The 24,547-nt window shown below is 42.3% G+C and overlaps 1 protein-coding gene across 1 annotated transcript in view; it reads right to left on the bottom strand.

Moving 5' to 3' along the window:
• Positions 1-2,808: 2,808 nt before the first annotated feature.
• RAB3A (RAB3A, member RAS oncogene family) overlaps positions 2,809-24,547 on the bottom strand; it is a 76,937-nt gene continuing 55,198 nt past the window's right edge. Inside the window, exons 4-5 of the mRNA XM_077476331.1 lie at positions 5,762-5,886; positions 2,809-5,391 (exon numbers count right to left, since the gene is read on the bottom strand). Coding sequence (XP_077332457.1) covers positions 5,201-5,391; positions 5,762-5,886 — 316 coding nt within the window. The 3' untranslated portion in view covers positions 2,809-5,200. The remainder of the gene's footprint in view (positions 5,392-5,761; positions 5,887-24,547) is intronic.

The raw sequence follows: 24,547 nt of genomic DNA, 5'->3' as shown, positions 1-24,547 counted from the left end.
CCTACATCAAAGCTATTGGCTACTAGCCTGAACGTAGTCCCATCGTAACAAAATTACGTCATCACGTTCTGAAAGATCGGATTTTCCGACAACTTTGTCCGACCGTGTGTATGCAACAGTTTCGGACAAGATCCGTCGGACAAAATCCGAAGGATTTGGTTGTCGGAATCTCCGACCGTGTGTACAAGGGCTTAAGATGTATTTGTCTGCCACTGCTCCCTTTCAGAAGTCAGACTCATTATTTGTTTTGGTGGCTGGTCCAAAGAAAGGCATGGCGGTCTCTTCAGCCAGCATTTCCAGGTGGATCAGACAGATTGTAGTGCAAGCCTACCCCTTTCCGGTCAGGGAAATCGGAATGTCTTGGGCATTCCGACACCAAGCGTCTGTCGCGCAGGTGTGTAAAAGTAGCAACCTGGTTGTCTGTCCACACTTTTACCAAGTTCAACAAGGTAGACGTCAGTGCATCGGCTGATGCCTGTTTTGGCCGTATAGTTGCAATTGAATATGCAATATATATTTTTTTTTTTCCTGGTTTTTCGATAAAAATGCAGTACAGTTAAGTTAATGCGCTGTTGCATTACATTCCACAGTTTTTGGTGCGGTTGTGGGTAGTCACCCTGGTTTTGTGGTGGATTTCTCCACGCACTGTTGTGTTTTTGTGGGTAAAGTTTCACTAGTTCCCATTTGCCATGGTGGATGAAGATTCTATGCTGTTTGCCACCCCATTTGGCACGGCTTGGGGACGTCCCAATGGCTAAGAGAGGAGTTGTGTCGGTCGGTGAATATAAGAGAAAATAGGATTTTTTGTACTCGCCGTAAAATCCTTTTCTCTGTAATTCACCGACCGAAACAGCACCCACCCCTCCTTTTTCTCTTTACATTATACTGCTTGTTGACGTACTGATGACTGCATGGCAGGCTGGAGGGTTGTTGCCCAAGGGGCGGAACCAAAGAGTTCTGAGTGCTGTATTACAACTAATGCCTAGTATCTCCTAGTAATAGGGCATAACAACCCAATGGCTAAGAGAGGAGCTGTGTCGGTCGGTGAATTACAGAGAAAAGGATTTAACGGTGAGTACAAAAAAAATCCTATTATTTCCACTTCTGGATTATGGCCCCAACAGTGCTCACTGGAACATTCAAATGTTTAGAAATCCTTCTGTAACCAACGCCATCAGTATGCTTTGCAACAATAAAGTTGCAAAGATCTTTAGAGTGCTTTGCTTTTACCCATCATGAGAGGTTTCTTGTGGCACCTTGGTAATGAGAAACCTTTTTATAGGCCATTAGTTGAGACTGAATCAGCTGATATTATTTTGCACTGACAAGGGGTAGGATTGCTTTCTAATAGATATCAGCTGGTGTCCTGGCTTTCTGTGCCCTTTTGCACCTCCCTTTCTTCACCTGTTCAATACTTTTTCCCTTTGTCATTCTATTTTATTACACATAACTTAATTTTCTAAACGTATTTGTTTTAGTTTCTTTGTATGTATGGATTGTTAACAAAATGTGGTGAAAATTTCATGTCAATAGCACCTTTAGAAATATATTTACCTAGAAAAATAGTGACGTGTTCAATACTTATTTTACCTGCTGTATGTAGACCCAGAAAACAGTGCGGATATCTCACAGAGGCTGTGAAAGATTAAAAATGTTCAGGTGATTTAGCCCTTTTGTCGCAAGAAACATTTGTTTTATTTTTTGCACACGTTTAGGTCTGAAGATTACTTAAAACCCCTAGCATATATTTTCTGAAAGCAGAGAACCTGAATAAAATGGTGTCAGTTGCATTTTTTTTTTTAAATGGCATTTGTGCTACTTTTTATCAAATCTATATCTTCAGTAAAAAAAATACACCTAAACTCATTTTGGTGCATAAATTAATTTGAAGACGTGCTGCACAAATATGTATAAGTTGTGCTTATAAAATGTGAACACGCAAAATGTAAATAAAAAATAAAGTAAGTGATGAACATTAATGCATAGACAAAAAATTTAATCAGTGCATAAACAAAAACATTTGATAAAGGAACAGTTCAAAGAAAGAGCACTGATGGGGGGAGGCATGTCCAATGAGGGAGACAACTGTCCAAGAATCAAAGAACACCTTCACTAAAAGAAGGAGTCCCCAACTGATGTGTTAATGCCCTTACCGGAAACCGTGGACCCCCTGAATAGCGAGGTCTAAAATCGCAAGAAGATATAGTCCTCTACACAGGCGGGATGGAATTCCTGTTTCTCCATAGCCTCACGTCTCCCTGATAATCCAAGGCGAAAGAGCCACACTCCCAATCAAAACTGCCACTAGGCCCGGAGAGCTCCTCCCCCGGACCTTTTTTTTTTTGGGTTCACGGGCTTCGGAAAGCATCAGTGCTCTTTCTTTGAACCGTTTATGGACCTTTCCTTTATAAAGGTTTTTGTTTGTTTTTGCACTGATTCATTTTTTTTGTCTATGCATTAGTGTTCATCATTTACTATATTTTTATTTACAGTTTGAGTGTTCACATTTATAAGTGCAACATATATGTTTTATATTGATATGCACCATATGGATATTTGTTGCAGCTATTCTCTTTTTGCTTTTGAGCGCGGTGTATCCCCCCCCTTTTTTTTTTTTTTTTTTTTACTAATATTGTGCGACATAAAAAGTTGCAATGACCGCCATTTTATTCCCTAGGGTCATGACTTTTACATGTAGGAGAGGAGCGCCAGAATAGACGTGGGCTGAAACTGGTCAAAGGTATTAAGAGCTATTGTGCATACTACTTTAGAGTGACAGAACTGTTAAGGAAAAAATACAAAATTACATTTTTTTACAGCAGACTGTAGATTTTATTCTCAGCTTGGAAAAATCAAGTAAACCATCTTGTTAAAGGTGCAACCATCAACGTTTTATTCATTTCTGCAACACCCAAGACAGAAGTTTCTCTTTTATGTGCAAGAATCTCCAAAGGCCCCACTGTACCTGACTGGAGCCATCTCCAGCAATGTCCTGAAGAATTCACTCAATGAATTTATCATTGCTTACTTCCTTATATAAGATCTCTTTTCAGTCATTTAAACGAGTACCTGTCATTATAAACAACGTTAACTAGAAGAATATACAACTAAAAAGAAAGGGATATAATGGTTATGGTGTGTGAAAAATACAGTCCCACAGATGTGAAAAATGAACGTGTCTAAATTAAGCAAAAAACATTTTGGCATACACTGCAATTATTGTAAGGCTAGTTCAATAAGCTTATTTCAAGTGGCTGCAGTGATACTGACTGTTAAATACTGTGATGTGGATCCTTACCACAGAACATTGTGTCTGTACCGTGTAAGTTTCTAGTTCAAAACATAAAATAATCAAATGGAACTGTTGCACCTTTAAACAGATTTTATATAGAGCTGGCTCTTTTTATAAATACAATTATTAAAACAAAAATGATCTTTTTTTTTTTTCACATTTTCTATTGTAACTACATCAACAAAATTGCAGCGGAAAGTCACAGCACTCAACTGCAGTTTTTAAAACCCTATAATATTTAACATACAATTTGCTATATATTTATGTTACTATATACTCTAGGAGATGGAAAATTAAATAGAACTATTTATGTTGAGGGTAATATTTTATCACCGACTAAAGTCAGGACATTAAAAAGGACTATTACTGGCCACAGTACTCCTCTACAAGCAGCTGCCTCCTTGTGGCAGGAACCTGAAACGTCACTCCATTTAAATAGGAAGATAAAATTCTTACATACATATTGCAGATTCAGACACAGTAAAACAAAAATATAACAATATATATATATATATATATGTAAATAATTTAACACAAAAAGTGGGAAGAGTTACAATATAGAAGTGTTTAAATGCACACACGCATACACACACACAGACAAAAAAATAAAAAAATAAAATAAAAAAGCAATGCTGGATAAACTGATAGAACATTCACGTTTCATGCGTACACATTTATAGGGTCTCTGAATTCTGATGGGTACGGCAACAAAATGGTTGAAGAAATCGAATTTATACAGTCAGTGCCAATATGAATACTTGCACAACAGAGCTGTTTAAGCCATAATGATCCCAGGATTAATAGGGGAAAAAAAAATCATTAAAATTGACCCTTGTTCCCTTCTTGCAATGCCACAGACAGTTGAATATAAGATTAAACATATTTGTTTGCAATGTCTAATACTGCAGCCTGTTGACTTTTCAGATCCCACAGTGATGTTCACAGCAAAGAAATATTGTTGCTCTGGAGATTTCATTCATAAATTTCTCCCAGAAGTACTAAAGGCAGAAGTGCTCAGGTGTCTCCAGGAAAAGTCACGCATGTTCTTGAAAACATGGTCAAATGTTGAATTATTTTAAAATATGTTTTGTTATTTTTTTTTCATAAGATGCTGGGATTGTTTTGCAGCACACTACCAGAAAGGCAATATGTAAAAAGGAGCCTTTGTCCGGTGCCTGAAGATTGAGCGACATATTTTAATGCCCGAGTAAAAAGTACAGGCCTCAACGTAGGGCTCCAGTCTTAATCCAGGTCAACTGCTCTTTGTGCTGAGATTGCAAGAAACTTCTAATAAAGAAGCATGAAGGATGTTTACGTTAATATACTAGTTCCCTGGTTGTCATGCTAATCTAATAGTCTCAGTACTTTCTGAATATTGACTTGCAACAAGTTTGTAGATTAGGAGTTCTGACTTCAGTCCAGCTTTCCTTATCTGCAATCTTGTTTCAGGCTTGTAACAGAAACAGATACTCAATAGGCATTTTCAACAATAGCAGTCTTTGTATTTTTTTTTTCAGTACAGGTTTTCGTTCAAATCAGCCCTGGTATCCAATATATGAAAAATTACTTTTTATTGTGCAGTAAAGCTGTAAAAAACTCCTTGGAATGATGCAAGAATACATGGCATTTCTCCAATCATCTAATTGTTGTACCCACTCAGTTTGTTAAACTCTTTCTATATAGATATATAATATTTATATAATTTTATTTTTAAACTATATTTTTTATTCAACCACTCAGTTTTTACTCTCTCACTGCTACATAGATTCTAACTAAAAAGGTTGTAACAGACAAAGTCATTTTCAGATGATATGCAGGTTTCAAGGTCAGTGAAGGAGAGGTCACCACTATGCAGGAGATAAGGGCAGGGGTGTGGAGTGCTGTGTGTATATGGGAAAGGCATGTTCCTTAGCAGGCACAGTCCTGGTGTGGTGGAGCCTGCTGGTCGGTAAGCTGAGGTCCTTGTTTGGCTCCAGTGACAGCTGGATCAGCTGTGTCCAAACTCTCAGACATCTTTTCACAGATTATGTCCACCAAGCGTTCAAATGTCTGCTTCACATTTATGTTGTCTTTGGCGCTTGCTTCAAAAAATTCAAAACCTGAAAGATAAAAAAGTTAAATTAGGCTTACAATGAAAAATAAATAAATTAGTGGTGAGACACTTGTATGCTAGTAAAGAGAGAGGCGGATGATAAAATCAAGCACATAAATGGAAAGCAATGCATAATGGAAATATGCGATTACCAAACTAAATGTTATGTATAAAAATATTGCTTATGTCACTCAACTTCTTTGTTAAGTGTTCTTTAAGACTGAACTAGCAAAATGGCAGATTCTTCAGCTTTGCAAATAAACGTCAAATTTAGAAAAATGAAAACATTAGCACCCTATTGTGTGGTACAACATTGTAGCCTTTGTTGGCCTCATTGCTTTAAATTAATAAAATGTAATAATGGTCAATGTACTTACCTAGGTGTTCTGCCAGTTGTCTTCCTCGCTCTGAAGACACTACCCGTTCATCTTCCATATCACACTTGTTACCGACCAGTAAAACCTGAGCATTATCCCAGGAATATGTCTTGATCTGAGTGGACCTAGTAAAGTACAAAAGATAACAAAATATACTGTATAAGATTTGTCTACTTTAGCAAACTATAGATGAAAATAATTGTCATACATACAATATATATATATATATATATATATATATATATATATATATATGTGTGTGTTACCCGTCTGTCTCACTGACCCTCTTGCTTTAATAAGTTTAGTCAATGGGACGCTCTTGTTTTAATAAGTTTAGTCAATGACCTGCAGATTGTATGTAGCTAGAGACACTGCATTTTTCTCGGACTTTCCTCATCTGTTATGACAGCCCTCCTTTTTCTCATAATCTCAAAATAAGTAAACCTAACGACATGAGGACTGGAATAATTACACCTCCTTCCTGTCCAAGCCATTTTTCAGTGCATTCATACGACAGGCAATTACTCAGTCATGCAACACTACATGCAAATTAAATGAATGAGAGGAGCCCTACAAATCCAACTATCAAGTTCAAGTGCTTTTTAAAGGATCGTAAGTTATGCATCTCATTTTGATACTAGGAACAGGTACTGGCGGTAGAGGATGGCACTGGCTATCCAGACACTGGTACTGGAAGTACAAGCACTGGTACTGGACTGGCTGTGCCACCATTGGTACTGGCAACGGTACTAGTTGTAGAGTGCAGCTTGTAGCTGTAGGGATTGTTGAGAGGCCAAGAGGGAGGGAGACAAATTGGTAATCCCAAAGTCCACTGCAAAACGTGTTGGAGGAAAGAGGTTAGCGTGTAGGTAAGCATCCCAAATGCCTACTAAACCCATAAAAATCCCATGGAAGGAGTATGGTAATGCTTGGTAGTTTCTATGCAAAACATTTGAACCCACAAGAACAAATTTAGAATCTTTAGATCCAGAATAGACTGGGTTCTTCCATTTGATTTGGGAACCATAAACAGGTTTGAGTGGAAGAGTTGAAAGTGTTCTGCTGGTGGTACAGTGGTAAAGGACCCCTGGAGAAAAAAAAAAAAAACACTGAACAGCAGCAAGAAGATCCATAATGGGAAAAAACATAAAATTTGAAAACATGAATTGAGGAGGTAACGTTCAAAAGTCCAGTTTGCAGCCTCTGGAAAGTGCCTGGAAATGACACTTTGGACTAAGGCATCTGATATTTTCTGTGCCCAGATGTCCCTTAATTCTGAGACATGGGGGAGCCCCATCACTAGGAAAAGGCCTTAGTTGGTTTGGGGGGGGGGGGGGGGGTCATGTCTTAACAGCAGAACACTGCATCCAAGAATCAGACAAAAAATGCTATTTTACATTTTTTTTTTATATTCAAAAGCACCCTGCCACCATGCTTTATTTTACTGAGAAATTACTCCCCTAGCATTTCTGGCCATTGCCATCTTGAATAAGGGCAGGCAATTCATGTAGCATTTACTTCCTGGAAACCATCTGCACTTAGCTCAGGCATGAAGCCAGGAGCGTGTGTTTAGCTGAGAAACCCACTCCCCAGACATCTGGGATATATAACATAATTTGCCTAGGCATGAAAAACAGAAAGTAACTATGATATTATTCCTATTTAATAGTGCTAGTGGTATGGGGATAAAAAATAGTCAATGTTCTGCAAAAAGAAATTTGTCTTAACTAAATTCCAAATCTTGGCAAACAAAACAGGACAGGACACAGGCAATGTATTCATAGACCCTGGGATATAAGCTCATAACTTTAGGTGACTGGACACTGGCACTGCTGTTGAGGACATACCCCTGGGTGCTTTCCCTCGAACCCTACACCACTCTGAGTTCTCAGCTTTGCAACAAGCAATGCAGACTAATCAAGGAATGGCGAGTGACCTTTGCTCTGTACTGTATTCCAAGATATGGAATTTACAGGGAGGTCAAAATTCCTTTTATCTTAATTATACAGTACAGAACATAGGCAAAGTATCCTGGGAGCTGTGGGCAACAATTAGGCAAGCAGAATTTTGCCAACAGGCCCAACAACAAGCATCAAAAAATCTGAACTCCAGAATACCCCTGCAAGAACCTTGTGACTGAAAGCTGCATCTGCAAAGATTATACATCCACCTGGTAGAACTTTGAAAAAGCATGAACAGAGGACCAGGTGATAGCATTACACCGCTAGGCTACAGAGGCCTGATGCTGAAATGCCCAGTAAACTCTCACTGGTCTAGTGGAAGGAAACTGTAAAAGTGCAGGAGATTTGTCCTTGAGAGTGCAAGCCCTAGCGATCAGATTTCTTATCCATCTCATGACAATGGACTTTGAAGCAAAGTGTCCCTTGCAAGGTCCTGTGGACCGGACAAATAGGGAATTTATCCACTTAAAGCTATAGCTTTGAGATTGAACCATTAGAGTCTATGTCCAGGGCATAAAGATGTTAGGACTTTAGCCTCATTGAGGTGGAAGACTGTCCCCACCCTGGGAAGAAAGGATAGTCTTGGCTGTAAGACATCCCTGTCTTTGTGAAGTATGAGGAATGGCTCCTTACAAGAGAACCCTCAACTCAGACATGTCTGACGGATGTGATATCAACCAAAAAGGCTACTATGCAGGAGAGATCATATGCGAGAATATACCTGATGGGTTCAAAGGCTGGTTTCTGCAGGGTAGGGGACCAAGTTGAGATTGCAAGGAAGCATAGGGCACTGCAACGGGGTCTTAATTCCATGATACACATTAGAGAAAACTTTTTCCAAGGGGATATAAGCAAGAAGTCAGAAACCGGTCCTTTCAGAGTGCTGAAGGCAAGACATGATTGTAGGAAGTCTAGAATGCGAGGATTAGAGTATTCTCTGGGATTGATGTGCCTGTGTTCACACCAGGCAAAAAAAAGATTTCCAGGTAGGATAGAAGATCTTCCTGGAAGTGGGTGGCTTTTCTTTCTTTTAGGAAGATAGGGATAACAGACTCCGAGACCCCTTTGTCTTTTAAGACTTGGACTTCAATGGCCAAGCTGTTAAAGCCAGAGACTAAGAAGAAGGACTGAAGAGACTCTGGGACCCAGGACAGCAGAAAGAGCCCATTGAGAAGAGGCAGAGGTTGTCTGCATATGTCAGTGTACCAGATTATTTTGGGTTAGTAGGGTGCAATAAGATTGCTAGTGATTGGAGTGTCAACTCACTGCCTCAGCTAGAGGGAAGAATTGGATAGGTACAAACAGACAGCCTCTTAGCAATCTTGTCACTGGCATTTTTAACTCAATCTTCTTTTATTCATATAGAGAACAAGAGACATTTAACATATAAACATTTCAAACATCGGTAAGGTACACCAACAATAAGTATCATGCACATCAAAACAAATGCATATCCAGGTTATATAAAAATGGAATGAAAACATGTTTATGTTGCACATCTGGAGACCATCTGTGTTAGCAACCCCTGAAAATATTACAGGTTAAAGTAAGATTTACCATCATTTCAGAAAAGGGGATCATAGCTGTCCCATACGTAATGCATCAGGAAAGGTTATATGAAAAACCTGTCTTTATGAAAAATAATACGTCGTAGGAGTCACCCACTGTACATGGTACATTTGCTCAATGGATTCCCAAGGGTATATTTAGACAAAGGAATAGGGGCAGAAAGGGGACAAGAAGCACTCCATCATATTACAAATGCAACGTCATCCAGTACGCTCTCAGCCCAGGAGATAAATTCTGAGAAGTATCGGAACATGGACCATGAAGTTCAAGTGAGAGAAAACGGTTTGTCTTTACCATATTCCTCTGCCAACAGATTGTCGATCTCCAGTGACGGGGAATCACTACTCTGGCCACTGCAAGAAAGTGTGGCAATACATCTAATGAATTTGAATTTACCAGGGAGTATAGAACAAAGATCCTCCTCAGGTGAAATTTGAGTGGAAGTCACCATCAGTTTACAGTATAGATTGAAGATCTGTTGCCAAAATCCCTGTACAGGAGGGCATTTCCACCATATGTGGAGCATGGTACCCTGGGAGCTAAGACACCGCCAACAGGTATCTGGTACTGTCGCGTTGAAATGGTGTATAGTAGAAGGGCATCTGTACCAGCGGGGAGCCAGAATGCCAGGTGCATAGGAGAGAGGTCAGACCAAACCATTGAGTCAATGTCATATGCAGGAGACCAATCCAGGCAGGTGGTCACTCATTATGAAGTCTATGCCACTATACGTCTGATGTACATGAGAGAAGTGGGTATGAGGAGTGTTGAAATCCCCACCTAAGACGAGCTTACCCTCCATGAATCCAGACAGGATCCTCAAATACTGTAACGAGGATGGCACTTGATCGATTCGGTAGTTAAATGTTAGTTACCGTGAATTTGGTACCCTATAGCAAGAATTTCACAAAAACATACCTTCCCTGAGGGTCAGAGAAATGATCAAGCACTTCTAAATGGGAGTGACTTATGGAAAACAATAGACACTCCCTTGGCTTTCTGGGTTGGGTTAGTACCGTGGAACCATCTGTTGAAATATCTGTTGGAACAGGAAGGGGTGGAGGCAGAGTGAAAATGTGTCTTGCAAAAGAAGCACATTAACTTGGTGTTTGTGCATTTGATAGAGGATTTGTCCTCTTTTGGAGGCAACATTGAGGCCATTTACATTATATGAGCAGAATTGTAGCCGGGGATGAGTAATCACCATGTGGGCCATGATGGAGTGACAAGAGTAAAAGAGAATAAGAAAAATAAGGGAGAAAGGGGTGTGAGGTAGAGGGAGGGGTGTGAGGTAGAGGGAGGGGATAGGAGAAAGGGAAAGAGGTTGGTCAGAGAGAACTGGGGAAAGTGTCTCAAAAAATACGAAGATGTCCACAAAACTGCAACACTGCGTGAAATATCACATGGTAGGCACAAACTGTGCCAATCCTATTAGGGAGAAAGGACACAGAATAGCTGAGTTGTGATCCCAACAACTTAGCAGGCATATATAAACGTACATGTAGCACACCCATTGACCATGACATCTATTGCTTAAATTCCTAGTTACTGAAAAGCACAGTGTATACCTTAGTCACATTTCGGGGAAGCACTGCGGGTGCCCAGTCCTACTTATTAACCGCCACTGGTACTACTGGATATGGGCAGGATATGAGCAGGCTGGGGACAAAATAAAAGGCACAAGTACTCCTACGTGGTCATGTGTACATTGAATACACCAATTACTACATGTATAACAGCATTATCTACGATCGTCATCATAGTTTAGCTCAAGTAGCAGTGTAAACACACAGTTACTATTGATAAGGTCTACTAGTCCTAAACTACAAGGACAGTTAGGTCTGGCACTGAGGAAAGACTTGAAAGCCCCGGGACAAGCCAAGAGACCGTAGTCGGGAAACACAAAGTCAGTCCGCAGGCCTGCTGGTCCAATGTATTGAGAAAACATAGTTACAATAGGAAGAGTCCCATGAGAATAAATAGTTGGCTCTACTTTTGCCCAGACCACGTCTCCTTTAAAATAATCAGAGGTGTTAAAGAGATAATTGAGAAGAGAAGGCTCCAAGTGTATCCAAACACACGTAGAAGTCATGACATTATCAGTGTATCCAACAAGGGGAGGGTATACGGTAAAGGTTAGGGCAGTCTGGTGCCAAACGGGTCTGCCATAAATTAATAAACAACAACAACATTGCCAACTTCACTTCCAGAGCCCCAGCAGGTACAACTGCACCAGTAGAGGGCAATGAAAGAGTCCCTGAGCCAAGCAAGACAGCTAAACTGTCAATAGCACAGGACGGTGATAGGGTCTTGGTCCAGGAAGAGGAAGAAGGCAGAAAGTTGGTCCGGATCTGACAGGATATATTTGTGGTTATCATCCCAGGTTACTTTGATACTGAAGGGGTGACCCCAAGTGTAGGTTAAACCTACCTGGCGAATCAAATCCAGCAGTGGGCGGACCACTTGCCACATGTACAGCGTGTTCCGGGAAAGATCTGGATATAGGTGTATTGAGGATCTGTCAAATTCCAGTGGGACCAAGCGCCAGGCCTTGCTCAAGATCTTTCTTCAGGGTATAGGAGTGTACCCGGCAAAGGACGTTGCATGGGTCACACCCCCACTCTATGCACTCCATCCAGTGCAATAGGGAACGTAACTTCCCAGGCCAGGATCTGATTAGGGATACAGACGATCGTGGGTTTGAGATCAGTAGCTGAGGTTGCCTCTGGGACACCTTACAGCCTGATGTTGTTTCTGCGGCTCCGGTTTTTACTATCCTCTATTCGGAGTTGGTGTTGCTGTAAACGGTAGAGATGAGCCGTGGATGCAGTTTCAAGCGCTACTAGATGGGCTGTATGGTATGTTTGGGTGGTAGCCAGGGCAGACACTGTCGTCTCTAATGCCAAATCCAGTTGCTTGAGGGCATTCAGTTTACTGTGGAGAGAAGTTTCCATCTTGGACGCCCAGGACTCAAAGTCAGCCAGGAAGGCAGAGAGAAGAGTGGTGGATGTGGAGCCCGAAGCCCCACCTGAGGGTGGGGGGAGCAGCTCTGCTTGGGTTTGCCTGGAGTTCAGCTGGCTACCAGTTTGTCTTTCCCCACACAGATTCCCGTGAGGCTGTACGTAACAGGTAGCGCTAGATAGTGCCCTGTGGTAGATGAGCAAAGTCAGCAGGGTTAGAGCTGGAAAGTGCCATCAGCAGGTCAGGTGTGATTATCTGGAAACACAACCTGCAGTTGTCGGAAGAGCACAGAGCTCAGTGGTATATCTTCAGCCACCCTTCGTCAGCCACGCCTCCCCCCCCCCCCCCCCACATAAGAGAAATAGTTGAAAATGATCATTTGCTGCAATACTATTGTGGGGCAATGATCTGACAGAGCAGGGAGCTACAGTGACTATACACACACACACACACACACACACACACACACAAAGGGCCAGGCTGGGGTGTAGCAAGGTGGCTCCCAGTACTGGAGCCGTGTCCCGACCTTTTTTTCCAGGCAGCTGTAGGAGCAGGGGAGTGCCAGTTTTCAAACAGCAGAGTGACAGGGGTGTGACAGTCTGGGCAGCTCCAGTGGCTGAGGCAGGGGTCAGTGCAGGCACCAGGTCCGGGTGGAGCAAGATGGCCGCTACACCTCGTGCTGGAGCCACGGCCTGTCAGGCGGCTATGAGGGCAGAGAGCACCACGATAGTGTGTGCGGGTGGTGCACTGACAGGCTAGGAAGCTCTGGGGAATTGTGGAAGGGGTAAGAGCAGTAAGCTCAGCTGGATGGCAGGAGCTCTCCCCTTACATGTCCGTACAGGTCGACTTCCGGTCCCCGCCCCGTCACTGGTATTTTTCACAAAGCAGGGATGCTAGCAGCAGAGTCGCCAGTCTGACATCAACCTTAGACTTGGTTCTGTTTTTTTCTAGAAAGTTTATTAAATTCAGTGAAGGGAGTACATACGCTGGCCTCTGGAGTATCATTAAATGCAAAAATTATAGAGCTTGGTGTAATAGTTTTTTTGTATTCTAGCTTATACAGCGTTACACATATTATTACATCATAGATGTTAGGTGGGTTGATTATAGACATCTAAAACAGAGTAATGAGGAATGTTCAGACCATGTAAAGTATTTTTTTTGTAGAGGAGATTCATTTTGGCCGATTGTCAGCCAAAAATATATATTTTTTTGGATATGACAAATGGGAATAAGAAAAACGGTATAGTCTTGTGCTAATGCATTTTGGAAAACTACACGTCTAATAAATCATCTTTGTGTTAAAAGACATAATTTGTGAAATGCTTTTTTTGTCATACAGTATTGGGACATAGGACCATTAGTTATTGCTATGTAGTTATATGCAGCTACCTTTATGTAATTGGGGGAAAAAAAAAGAAGGCTTCAGGGACATCTTCTATAATTCTTGCCACTCCCAGCTAGCCTCAGTTTTTTCGCTAGTGTCCTTAGGTGATAGATTACTTCCCCCTACTGAGAGAATCTGACCTCTGTATATAGGCATTTTTTTCTCTGACTGCTCTTCTATCAAGATTTCCAGCTGCTCTGCAACTACTTTGACTCTTGCTGCAGCTTCCCGACCGGTTGACCTCTCTACTGAGCCTTGGGGGACTGTACTCAGACCCAACCAGACCAAAAGGTGGGGCTGCCTATAATGTTGGAATGCAATAGATCATGCCTACGCCCACAAGGTCCCCCTTCCTCAAGAAGGCACATGTACATGCCCGTCTGAAGTTTGCTAATGAACATCTAAATGATTGGGAGAAAGTGCTGTGGTCAGATCAGACCAAAATTTTGCTCTTTGGCATTAAACTCGACTCACCGTGTTTGGAGGATTAAAAATGCTGACTATGACCCCAAGAACACCATCCCTACAGTGAAGCATGAAGGTGGAATCATGCTTTGAGGCCGTTTCTCTGCTAAATGTACAGGTCGACTTAGTCGCATTGAGCGGCCAATGGACAGGGACATGTATTGTAAAATTCTGGATGAGAACCTTATTCCCTCAGCCAGAACACTGAAGATGGGTCATGGATGGGTCTTCCAGCATGACAATGACCCAAAACATACTGACAAGGCAACAAAGAGTGGCTCAAGATGAAGCACATTGAGGTCATGGAGTGGCCTAGCCAGTCTCCAGACCTTAATCCTATAGAAAATGTATGGAGGGAGCTGAAACTGAGTTGCCAAGCAACATCCAAGAAACCTTGAGGATTTAGAGAAGATCTGTAAAGAAGAGTGGACCAAGATGTGTGCAAACCTGGTAACCAGCTACAAGAAAGGTCTTACCTCTGTGCCTGCCAACAAAGATTTCTCCACCAAGTACTAAGTCATGTTTTGCTTGGGGATCAAATACTTATTCTACTCACTGAACTGCAACTCAATTTATAACATTTGTATCATGTGTTTTTTTTTTCTGGATTTTGGTTGATATTCTGGCTCTATCATTTAAAATACACCTATGATAATAAAAAAAAATTTGTAAGTGGGCAAACTTACGAAATCTGCAGGGCATCAAATAATTATTTTCCCTACTGTAAGACTGGTTTCACAGCTATGTGTATATTTTTAACAGATGATCCTGCCAGTAGCACACTTCCTGACCTAGGATGACAGTGTTTAATAACCTTACTGCATCTATGGAGCAGCAGTGATGTCACCCTAGGACAAGACTACAGAACACCTCCCCCTCTCCTCTACAACATGGACCCCAGGTGTTTTTCAGTCCTAAGAGATAGCTGGGAATAAATGTAACTGATAGGAGTACAGCACAAGCAGGTAGCACAGGAAGTTTAACTCATAAGATTTCTCAAAGGGGAAAAAAGGGAATTTTTGTGTTCGGGTAAAACAAATTGCTTTCAATGGTATATTTAACAGACCAAAAAAGGAAAGCAAGTTAGGGTTTACATACACATTCCGAAGGAAAAGTCCGATAGAGCCTACACACGATCAGATTTTCTGACAACATAATCCGATCCGACTTTTTCCATCAGAATTTCCAACCGTGTGTATGGGGCATTAGACTGGGAGGGAATATTGGCATAGATGAACACAAAACAGAAATGGGAATTCTTCAAAAAGACCATGTGAACTCACTGGAAAGTATAGTTCCATGGGTAAGAAGTTTAAAAGGATAAGAATAAAACCTATGTGGTTGTCGGCCATAGTTAAAAAAAATATTTATACATTACATTAAAATGCCCATCAATGCAGCCTTATCAGTGTCCATCTGCAGCCTTGTCCATCATTGTAGCCTAGCCCAGTGCCTTTGCAGCCTTGCCAGTCTCTTTGCAGTATTTCTCGGTTTTAAAATTGGCTCCGATGGAGAGGAGCGAGCGTAGCCAGGATACAGAAAGCCAAGCGTACTTCGACTTTACTCGGCTCCGCTCGGTGTCCCGCCCACCTCCACTGATTGCAAGAGACATACTGACATACTGAAAGCCGAATGTACTTTGGCTAGTCTCGGATCTGCTCACAGTCAGGGGTGGGACTGCGAGAGGAGCCGAGTAAAGCCGAGTGTACTTCGGCTTTGTGTATCCTGGCTCCTCTTGCTCCTTTCCCTAAAATCAGCGGAGGGAATTGGCGTATAACATGCACCCGCGATTTTCCCCTGATTTTAAGGGGATAAATACAGTACAGATATATATATATAGATATATCTATATATATATATATATATATATATATATATATATATATATATATATATATATATATCTATATCTATATCTATCTATCTATCTATCTATCTATCTCTAATATTATATATAGAGAGAGCGCTTTAAAAAAAAAAAAAAAAAATGTGTAAAGCCTCGTACACATGATCCGATTGTTGGCAGGGGATTGTGTGATGACAGAATGTTTGCCTAAAATCCGACCATTAGTACGCTCCTTCAGACAATTGTTGTCCAACTTTCAGCCAACAAATATTGGATGGAAGGCTAATAAATTTTCAACGGACAGATTTTCGTATTGTCTGTCCACAAGTCCGTCACACAAAACTCCAAAGTACAAACCAGGCATGCTCGGAATCAATGCTCAAAACATGGCATTAGCAGAAGGTGCCCAAAGGGTGGCGCTTAAGAGCTGAAATTCCACGTAGTACATCACTAAGTTCGTGTTTGTTGGCTGACAATTGTGTGCCGTTAGTATGCAAGACAAGTTGCTGGCACAGTCCCTTTGGACAAAAGTCCGACGCTCTGTGACCAACAATCCGATCATGTGTACGAGGCTTAAGGCAAAATGTCTGCAGGCTTGGTAAAAACTGTTTTTAAATGGAAAACTGGCTAAAAAGACCATATTCAGAGGCGTAGTGTTTTTTTTTCACAATAAAGTTTATAGTGGTTAATGAATGGTCTAGGGTTGTTGGTGGTGTACCTCAAGGTTCAGTGTTGGGAGCCTTACTTTTTAACCACTTCCCGCCCGCCCTATAGCAAATAGACGATCTCAGTAAAGAGTCTCCGACGGAGACTCTTTACCACGTGATCAGCCGTGTCCAATCACGGCTGATCACAGTGTAAATAGGAAAAGCCGGTGATCGGCTTTTCTTCACTCGCGTCTGTCAGACGCGAGAAGAGGAGAGCCGATCGGCTGCTCCTCTGACAGGGGGGGTCTGTGCTGATCGATTATCAGCACAGCCCCCCCGAGGATGCCCACACTGGACCACCAGGGACGCCACTAGACCACCAGGGATGCCAAGGACAAAGGTATGCCACCCTAGACCACCAGGGATTGCAATCAGTGCCCACAATGGATGCCAATCAGTGCCCACAATGGATGCCAATCAGTGCCCACAATGGGCATCACTGATTGGCATGCATTATTGATTGGCACTGATTGGCATCCATTAGTATAATATATTATAATACAATGCCGCCTATCAGTTCCCATCTGTGCCACCTATCAGTGCCTACCCATGCCCACCTGTGCCACCTACCCATGCCCACCTGTGCCACCTACCCATGCCAATCCGTGCCAATTTGTGCCACCCATCAGTGCCCATCCATGTCGCCCATCAGTGCCACCCATCAGTGCCACCCATCAGTGCCACCCATCAGTGCCACATATCGGTGTCCATCAATGCCACCTCATCAGTGCCACTTCATTGGTGCCACCTCATCAGTGCCCATCAGTGCCGCCTTATCATTGCCCATCAGTGCCCATCAGTGAAGGAGAAAACTTACTTATTTGCAAAGTTTTGAAACTGAAACAAAAAAACATATTTTTTTCAAAATTTTCGGTATTTTTTTATTTGTTTAGCAAAAAATAAAAATCCCAGGAGGTGATCAAATACCACCAAAAGAAAGCTCTATTTGTGGGAAAAAAAATGATAAAAATTTCATTTGGATACAGTGTAGCATGACCGCGCAATTGTCAAAGTGCGACAGCGCTGAAAGCTGAAAATTGGTCTGGGCAGGAAGGTGTTTAAGTGCCCTGTATTGAAGTGGTTAAGATAGTTATACATTTTATAGGGTCTGCAATTAAAAGTACCATTTCAGCTATGAAGAAAGATTAGAGGAACTGAATTTATTCTCTCTTTCGAAAAAGGAGATTAAGGGGGAATACAATCAACATGTATAAATACAGAAGTGGTCCATATAGTGAACTTGGTAGTTATTCACTTTAAAGGTTGTTACAGAGGACTAGGGGGTACTCCTTACATCAGAAGGAAAAGGGATTTAATCTCCAAATAAGAAAAGGGTTCTTCATAGTAAGAGCTGTGAACATGTGGAATAGACTCACTCAAGAGCTGGCTCTGTCCAGCTCAGTAGATTTTTTTTAAAAAAAGTCCCGAATTCTTTCCTAAATGTGCATATTATAACCGGATACTAATATTTATAGGTAAAGTTGATCCAGGGAATATCCGATTGTCTCCTGGGGGATGAGGAAGGATTTATTTTCCCTGCTGAAGCAAATTGGAGCATGCTATGCTGGGGTTTTCCCACCTTCCTCTGGAAAAACTGTGGCTATAAGATTGTGAATATAGGATTGTAAAATGTATCTTTCCCCCTTTTTATTTAATTAAACTAGATGGACTTGTTTCTTTTTTCAACCAGACTAACTATGTAACTGTATAATGCTTTGGGACAATGCACATAGGTTCATATTTAGGGGTTGCGTTCCTGGTAAAATATAAAAATCCTATGTATGGCCCATTTGTAACTGTCTGCATGTAAATGTGTGCGCTCATGCTTACAGTGGTTAGCATAATCATATGCTGTTGATTCTAAATATTATTCTTTGACCTGTAAAAATATATATATATATATATATATATATATATATATATATATATATATATATACACATACATATATATACATACACACACACACACACACACACACACACACACACACACACTACAGATCTGACGCAGCTTATTTTGTGCCCGGGTGAAGGAGTCCTTAGAGTTCCCTAAACTGACATTTTAATAGTTAGACCTATTAAATTCTCCATTCTCCCAACAAGACATCCATATTGCACTAACTTTGCTACTCGAGGGTAAGTTTCCAGCTGGCGATGGTTTCTTTATCAACACTTTAATTACATAATTAGCCTCCCAGGAAACCATCCCTAAACGCATGCTTCAAAGTAATATTGTAATGCTACCAATACAAGGAAATTAAGTGGAAATTCCAAGGTAATTTTTACTTTCAATTCAAATTTCCATTTTTTATAGACTCCTACATATAAAATCAACAAATTATTCGTAGTCAGGTTGCTTTAAATAAAAACAGACAAGCATAAGGGGAGACCAGAAGAATAATCAATCCCATTCAACAAGCAAAGCTTCGCTTTGGCTGTAGAGAAGGCATCTGACAGGAGTCCACTGGCACAGGAATGGCACAATAAGAGATTACCCATTTTTAATGGTGTTAGAATTGTTAATTATGGAACTCCAAGTTAAGATTAATCAAAAACTACAGAAATATCATAGCCCTTAAACTTAATGAAACAATCATTAGGGCTCTTTCCTGATGGTCGGTTTATAATCCTTACAAACCCCCTAAAGTCATTAACTCAAACAAACACACTCAGAAGCTACTTTATTAGGTACACCTGTTCAATTGCTTGGTAACAAAAACTGCTAATCAGCCAGTCACAAGGCAGCAACTCAGTTCATTTACACATCTACCTGTGGCGAAGACAATTTGCTGAAGTTCAAACCGAGCATCAGAACAGGGAAGAAATCGGGAAAGATTTAAGTGACTTTGAACGTGGCATGGTCAAGTATTTCAAAAACTGCTGATCAACACTTCCGGTTCCGGCGCCATATGTGAGAGGAGGCAAACCCAGAGGCTCCGCTCAGCCCGCGGTGAAAAACAGCATACAAAACCCCGGCGCAGTCCCCAATCGAGTGGAGACATCGTCCAGCAGATCCTACACATCGCAGCGGATGGAGAGATATCTCTTCCAGCCGCATTCGCGCTCAGGATCCAGGTCGAGAGATGGCTCTCCCTCAGGATCACACACGCTGCCTAAACTGGCCGCCGCAACACAGGCGCCCACTCAGATCATACAGCTGCCCGCCGCCCACAGCAGCACAAGGGAAGATGCCCTGGCGAATGAGGGGATGGGCACCTCCAGCTCAGGCAGTCAATTACACCTCGACCCCCCCAAGATAGCTCAAGTGGTAGCCGCACTGCTTATACCCACACTTACTGCTGCAGATGATAAAGCGGTAGCAGAGGGAATACTGCAAATTGCGTAAGGAGCTAGGGGAGCATTCAAGGCGGCTGAATGTAGCAGAACAGCGCATATCATCCATAGAAGATGATCAGTACACCATGAAAGCAACACTTGAAAAATTTGTCCAGTATCAACAACACCTATACGATCGCATGGAAGACCTCGAGAATCGCTCCAGGAGGAACAATCTGAGAATTGTCGGGCTCCCAGAATCGCACAGACAGGACACGCTGCTCAATTTGTGTACCACCATCATTCCCGGAAATCCTTGGCTTAAATTGTCGCTGCGCGGTGGAAAGGGCACACCAAATCGGAGCTCCATCTAACGATAACAAACGACCGAGACAGGTAATCGCTAAATATCTCAACTACATCAATTGCACGGACATTCTCCACAGCTTTAGAAAGTCGCGTTCGGTCATTGTAGATGGGCACAAACTGCTGCTATTCACGAACTACTCTGCAGAGGTATCATGCAAAAGGAAAGAATTCCAGCCAATATGTGCAGAACTGTTCAAACGTAACATTCGATTCACCCTGGCATACCCGGCAACCCTACGCATCCAGGCCCTATACGGGTAACAGCTCAACTTCCAGTCACCGGATAAGGCCAACGCTTTCCTCCGCACACACTTACGTCCACACATCCGACTGCTGATTCTTATGCGGACAAGGTGAAACAGGGTCCGCGGGAACAACGAAGTCCCAGGAAGGATCCCCCTAAATGCCTGAAGCCTACCTCTCCACCAGACCACTCTGACTTTCGCTGACTCATCACAGCAACGCTGGCTACGGTTGTACCAAGGTATGGGTGGGATTCTGGGATTTTGAAATATGAATGTCTCCCCATCTACTTGCAAATGTCACCTTCGTGGCTGTGGGGCAGACTTCGACACCTACCCTCAAATCAAAATTACTAACATGGTCAACGAATATTTGTTTATGTTATAAGGTTATATGATGTCACACAACATTTGTTCAGCCTCGTTAGTGTAAAACTTTGAATGTATACCCAACTTACTCAGAGAAACCCTATGCAACTTCTTCACATAGGGTCGCTCACATATATCATCAAAGACCACGAATGAGGCAGATCACCCACTCCTAGCTTAGTCACATAATAAGAGGGACTGCGCCTGACCCTAGACCCCATCCCTCCCCCTACGTAATACCGCATGCTGTGGGCTAGCGAATCACTGGGTGTGAAAGTTGCATACGGAAAAAAGAGAAGTCACAGAAGACTATTTCATAGTCAACCCCTACTACCTCTGCTATCCCTATCCTCCTAACCCTTTCCCCTACCCAGAGAAAGGAAGGTTCACCCGAACACACACAGAAGACATACTCCCAATTATTTTTTTTTATCCCTGTCTCAATCTATCGACTGAAGGTAAGATATATTAGCGTCGCTGTGCGGCCTGCCTTTCCCACTTGAGCAATGCAACCTCTATGTATATCATCCTGGAATGTGAAAGGGTTACGCTCACCTGGGAAACGTTCGGCGGTGCTCCGACACCTAAAAAGGCTAAAAGTAGACATAGCCCTACTCCAGGAGTCGCACTTGGAGGAACACGACTTCTCTTGCACACGGAAGCTTTGGGTGGGAAAAGTACTGGGCTCAGCCTCTCAGGGCCGGAAAGCAGGCACACTCATTCTGCTGCATAAAAGCTTAACATACGACTTGCTATCGATCAACAAAGATCCGGAAGGCAGATTTCTTTCCGTTCTCCTCAAATTCACATCCGGCGAACTCAGACTAACCAATATATACACCCCCAATTCTCCAGATAAGGCATATTTCAGTGATCTAACAGCGAAACTGGCCAACGACCTCGACACCCTGCATGTCATAGGAGGCGACTTTAACACGACCAACAGCGATAGCGAAGACAGCTCATGCTCGACGCACCTTCAAAAACTATCCTCATCGACCCAACACACTCCTCTTTACCACATGATACATGCCCTCGGGTTGATAGATGCTTGGAGACTATCCCATCCTCTGGGAAAAGAATACACTTTTTACTCCCCAGTCCACAAGTCCTTTGCAAGACTTGACTATTTTCTTTGTTCTCACTCTCTGATCCACAAGGTCAGGGAAACCAATATACACAAATTAGTCATCTCAGACCATTCACCGATCTCGGTCACACTTGACAGCCTGAGACATAGCCCAGAACATAGGCAATGCAGATTCCCAACATATTTAACACAGGACGCTGATTTCCACCAGATGCTCACTGAAGCATGGCTAGATTATACACACACAATAACAGCACACACAGAGAACCCAAATTTATTTTGGGAGGCAGGCAAAGCGTTTATGTGGGCAATGTAGATGATTAAGGAACTCTGGACGGCCGCACTCCAAAACTAAAATGGTGCCTTTATTCAAAAAATTACAGGAACACAGCAAGTGACATCAGAGCCAAAAAGGTAATAACAGCTGACATGTTTCACATTATAACAAGTGCTTATTCATAGCTGGCATACGTGAGGGCAGACAACAAATAGAGTATTGCAATATAACAGGGTGCAGGACCAAGCAATGAATCAAACAATGAAGATATCACCTGGTACCTGCCCGCCTAGTCCACCTGATTTCATACAAAATAGTGAAGGCGGGACGGGACAAATGATATCTTTTACCTCAGCCCACAGGAAAAATGCTTTCAAAAAATATCTAGAAGCTAGCACATTAGTACGACAGGCCCAAACACAACACAGAGTACCAACGAAAACCATAAAGCATGGATACATGCAAGGAAACTCTTCAATACCTGGGCTAACAACATAGAACGGATGAAAATGTCATACGCTCAATTGCAGTACCACAACCATGGGAACAAAGCGGGAAAGTTGCTAGCTAGACTTACCAAAGTCATCTTCACCCCTACTCATATAGCAACCCTACGCAATTCAGATGGCACCCTATCCATGTCTCCTAAAGATATTAACAAAACATTGGAAAAATTTTTACACAGATCTCTATGCGCAGGAGCCTATGAACCCATCTATATCGTCAAAATGGCTTGACTCTGCTCCCCTTCCCCAGATCAACCCTAGTGATCTGGAAATGCTCACCGAGGAAGAGCTAACAAAAACCATTAGCGGTCTGATGAATGGCAAATCCCCAGGTCCCGATGGATACACACCCGAATTTTTTAAAATACTAAAAACTAACATCACCCTCACATTACTTACAGTTTACAACTCAATTTGGAAAGGGGGCCCATACCTCTTGACTGGACACCAAGCCCACATAAAACTTATAGCCAAAAAAGGTAAAGACCCACAGGACCCTGGATCATACCGTCCCATATCCCTGTTAAACCTAGCTTCAAAAAAACGTTATCCAAAATTCTAGCCACTCGACCAGCAACCATAATCCTGTCGCTTATACACCATGCGCAATCGGGCTTTACCAAAGGCAGATCGGCAGCATCCAATATTAGAAAAGTGCTAGCCACCCTAGAGTTTGCCAAACACCGACCAACAGAAGACATAGCAATCCTTACATTAGATGCTGAAAAGGCCTTTGACAACGTAAATTCAGTGGCTATCCCTATTAATGCAAAAATTTGGAATCACAGGGCCCTTTCTGCAATTCATTCATAATCTCTACTCTGCCCCCACAGCCACAGTGATTGCCGCAGGTGTGCAATCCAACCCAATAAGTCTTCATAAGGGTACGAGGCAGGGGTGCCCCCTCTCCCCCCTGCTCTTCAACCTGGCCATTGAGCCCCTGTCACGACACATCAGCAGTACACCCAACATCCACGGGATTACACTCGGTCCAGAAAACTTGCGTGTTGCTCTATTTGCAGACAACATCATAATCTTTACTTCTTCATCATTCTCAGACATACCAGTCATTCAGGAAATTTTTTAATCTTACCGCCAATGTTCGGGCTTAAAAATAAATTTCACGAAGAGCGAACTTCTTCCCCTAGGGACCAAACCTCCTGCGTCATGGCTACCTCCATTCCCCTCTCGCATGAACAATAAACATATCACCTACCCAGGCATTCACATTCGGTAAAGAACCTTCCTCTCTCTACTCATTAAAATTACCCTCCTGTTTACTAGAATAGTGGGAGAGATGGAGGCTTGGGCAAAGTTACCGCCATCACTCTTTGGGAGATGCACTCTATTCAAAATGGTTAGTTTCGCACGACTTTTGTATCCCCTCCAAACACTACCACTACTATTGAAACATAAAGATGTCCAAATTCTTAACAAGGCCCTTATAAGTTTCCAACACCTTATTGAATCTATGCCACAAAGACATAGGGTCCTTTCACATGAGCAATATGCCCGGCGGACTACGCTTTTCTCAGCGGGGGATCGCTCCACTGAGCAGGCAGATGACAGGTCCATCTCCGCTCACTGTGCCGAGATGGACCTGTCAGTCCTGCTTTCCTCTATGGGGAGATCGAATGAAAACGGACCACCTGTCCATTTTCATCCGATCAGATTTACCAGATGGATGGAAAATAGGGTCGCCATTCATCTGGATTTTGTAGAGAGGATCGGATAGCAGCGGGTGTCAGCAGACATGTCA

This window comes from Lithobates pipiens, unplaced genomic scaffold (assembly GCF_037356315.1).
Source record: "Lithobates pipiens isolate NorthernLeopardFrog02 unplaced genomic scaffold, aLitPip1_a1.2 Scaffold_13, whole genome shotgun sequence".
Classification (NCBI taxonomy): domain Eukaryota; kingdom Metazoa; phylum Chordata; class Amphibia; order Anura; family Ranidae; genus Lithobates; species Lithobates pipiens.
The sequence above is the reverse complement of the archived record's forward strand: the minus strand, read 5'-3'. Positions and strand labels throughout refer to the sequence as shown.